Source organism: Rhagoletis pomonella, unplaced genomic scaffold (assembly GCF_013731165.1).
Source record: "Rhagoletis pomonella isolate Grant_MI unplaced genomic scaffold, Rhpom_1.0 Rhpom_scaffold_07304, whole genome shotgun sequence".
In the NCBI taxonomy this organism is placed as follows: Eukaryota; Metazoa; Arthropoda; class Insecta; order Diptera; family Tephritidae; genus Rhagoletis; species Rhagoletis pomonella.
Window position 1 is genome coordinate 4918 of NW_023465830.1, and position 3321 is coordinate 8238.

Sequence of the window (3321 nt, forward strand, 5' to 3'; positions counted from 1 at the left end):
TTGACATTTGGTATGCAGTCATATTCATATTTGGTAGGTGCTTATAATAAGGTCTATATAAATGAGTTTGTAAAAGGGGGAGTGGCGCATCCCATAGGCGTGGATTTTTAAATCATCTATAACTTCGGAGCCATAAGTCCCTCGAACTTGAAATTTAATATGCAGACATATCAATGGTAGGTATTTATAGGAGGGTATATATAAATGAGTTTGTAAAAGGGGGCTTGGCACATACTATAGGCGTGGAATCCTTTATCAGCTATAACTTCGAAACCATAAGTCGCACGAACTTGAAATTTGGTGTGCAGACATATTAATGGTAGGTTTTTATAGGAGGGTATATATAATCATTTTGTAAAAGGGGCGTGGCACATCCCGTAGGCGTGGATTTTTTAATCAGCCATTAATTGGGAACCATAAGTCACATGAACTTTAAATTTGGTATTCAGAAATAGGTATCTATGGGAGGTGTTCAGAGTAAAGTATATATAAATGAGTTTGTAAAAGGGGGATATACATATATCGTCGATTGAAGTACAAAACCGCGTATCGAAATTCTGCAAAACCGCGTAACTGACATTGGCTGCCAAAACTTGGTTTGCTCACACAAGCCCTTGGAGCAATTCTTACCCATTCGTCCTGAAACAGACCAGCCAGAAATGCGATTTGTTTATAAAAAACAGAACAATTTTTTTGTTTACTCCGTGTGATGCCGTGTGAATTAGGGATGGGCACCGTTTTCAAAAAATCGGTTTTTTGATTAATTACGGTTTTTCATTCAGGTTTTAAACCGTTTAAAAAAACTGGATTAAAAACCTGATCTTTCGGTTTACCGAAAAAAAAAAACCGAATTATAAAAACACTGAAAAAAGAAAAAAAAAGTCGATATCGAATTAATCTTAATTTTCACTTCGCCTATATGTATATTTTCTTCTTTAAAATTTACTTACTGTTGTGCAACGCAAATCAATTAAAACAATATTTTTGCTTTATTTTGTATAACAACTTCATTTCCAAAAAATAAGAAATATAATAAAGCGTTTGGCATATTTAAGCAAAAACAAACTTCACTTCAAAAACAAAAACTTTTTGTAATAAAAACATAAGATAAACACATACATATGTAATTACACACACGTACACTAAAGTTTGTGAGTCAGGGCATGTGTAGATACATATCAATATAGGTGCTACGCACAGAGATCTTTTATAAACGGATGCAATTATGTACACGTGTACATGTACGCATTTTAAATATACTAAATCACTGTAATCTTTCAAAAACCTTTAGATTACTTTAAATATTCCAAAATTCGTCGTTAAGTGATCCTAAAAATACGAGGTTATTGGCATGATTGGGAGTAAGGCGGCTTCTCTTGTCGGAGCATACATTATTTAAGGTGGACACAACCCTTTCAGATGCAACTGAAGCGGCGCAAACAGTCAAGTATTTCATTGCGATTGGATAAATCGTAGGAAATACACTTCGGGTACTAGCCCAGTACTTAATAGAGTCCTGATAACGAGGTGAAATTGGCTGACTTAAATAAAATTTTAGTTCCATTGGGAAACTGTTACCGTCGTTAAAACCGATGTTATTTTGAGTCGAAAATTCATCGTGGACATCCCACAAGCTATAGCCCTTAGGTTCGGAGGTGTCAGATCTGCTATGAAGAACTGGAGAAGTATTTCCAACTTTAGCTGTTCGCTGTTCAATTTCCTTTTTAATAAAATCAATTGCATTTGCACAATTTATCGGCGATTGAAAATGGGTTTTCTTAAACCTAGGGTCAAGAACAGTGGCAGTGGCGAGCAGTATATTGCTTTCTAATGGCAGTAGCCGACATTTTACCTGCTGTAGCAGTACATCTTTCAGTTGTATGGTTTCTGTATAAGTGGCACATATTTTCGTCAGTGACAGCTGTAAGCAATGTGTGAATGGTATTACCAAACTAGCCGAAACATAACTGTCCCCTGATATATCGTTTGTTGCATTTTCTAATGGCAATAAAAGTGCAATACATTCGCCAATGATTGCAAGCTCAGACGAAGTAATCATAGATGGTGCCTTTTTTGAGACAAAATTTGCTAAAATTTTTGCAACATAGCCTGATAATTCCTTAAATTTTTGAAGACAGTGCAAAGTGGAGTTCCAACGCGTCGAGACTTCCTGAATTAAATACAAGAATGTACCATCTTTTCTACCGTCTTTTTCTTGCTCTTGCCTCAACTGATCTTGAGCTACATTGCTATGCTTGAAGAATGCCACAATAAGCTTCACTTTTTCTATTATAGCTACCAGCTCTTTAACAGCGCCCAATCCTTTGGAGACCACCAAATTAATATTGTGGGCATAGCAGGACACATGAATGCTATTTGATCTTGAAGGAAAAAGATCCTTAACAGCGGCAACAATGTTTGCACCATTGTCAGTTGTTACTGATGTAACAATGCGGGGTTCAATGTTCCAATGATCAAAGATTTCCTTTAGGTCGAGGCATATGTTTCTTGCAGTATGATGAGGAGTAAGCTCTTTTAAACCAAAAACCAGAGATTTCACGCTGCACGCTTTTTCGTCTGCAAAATTAAAGGAATCTTAAAAGAAACAACCAACGTTAAATTTACTTTTGCTTACCAAAATAGTGTCCAGTCAACACAATAAAACTCCGAGTGGAGTTCATGACTGTGGCAATATCAGTTGTAAGGGCCAGTGAACTTAAATTTTTTAAAGCACCACAAACGACTAAGTGTAAGGACTCGTATTTCCCTTCAATAAGTCTCACAATCTATAGGGATACAAATTTTTAAAGTAAATTAATTTTTTATTCCTTCTATAACATTATACATACAGTTGCCCGGCTTGGCGGTTTGTAGCGAGGTACAGCGACCTTAAGGAACTTTTTCATGCCTGTTTTTTCAGTGCAGCTAAATGGAAGGTTGTCCTTACAAATCATATAAATTAAGGATTGTGTCAGAATTGTTTCTTTACTTCCTCCGCCTGTACAAGGTAATTTAAAGTATTTAACTTGCTTATAGTCCGAAAAAGAAATTAGCTATTTACTTTTGAATTGGTTTTGCTTATCAAAAGCATCAATAATTGATGGTTGACTAGACGTGGAAGATGCAGTGAAGGATGAAATTATTTCAGTTTCGCTGCTGGAAGTTTCTAAATTTTGTACTTCTGGGTCACTGCATTTATTATTGCTGTTGTCCCATCCGGGGTGGTTGCGTTGAAGGTGACCTTTTAAATTCGATGTGCCACCTCCCAATTTCACCAACACGCCGCAAAATTTACAAATTGCTTCTTTGCTAGTTTTTTCT

The 3321-nt window shown here is 36.1% G+C and overlaps 1 protein-coding gene across 1 annotated transcript; it reads right to left on the reverse strand.

The window, feature by feature from the left end:
* Positions 1–1505: 1505 nt before the first annotated feature.
* LOC118755768 (zinc finger BED domain-containing protein 4-like) lies at positions 1506–2906 on the reverse strand (the record flags this gene model as incomplete). The annotated part of the gene is made up of 3 exons (XM_036490591.1): positions 2850–2906; positions 2636–2786; positions 1506–2577 (listed from the first exon to the last, which is right to left on the reverse strand). Coding segments are annotated over exons 1-3 (1280 nt in total), but the record flags the coding sequence as incomplete, so codon positions are not given.
* Between the last annotated feature and the right edge of the window lie 415 nt (positions 2907–3321).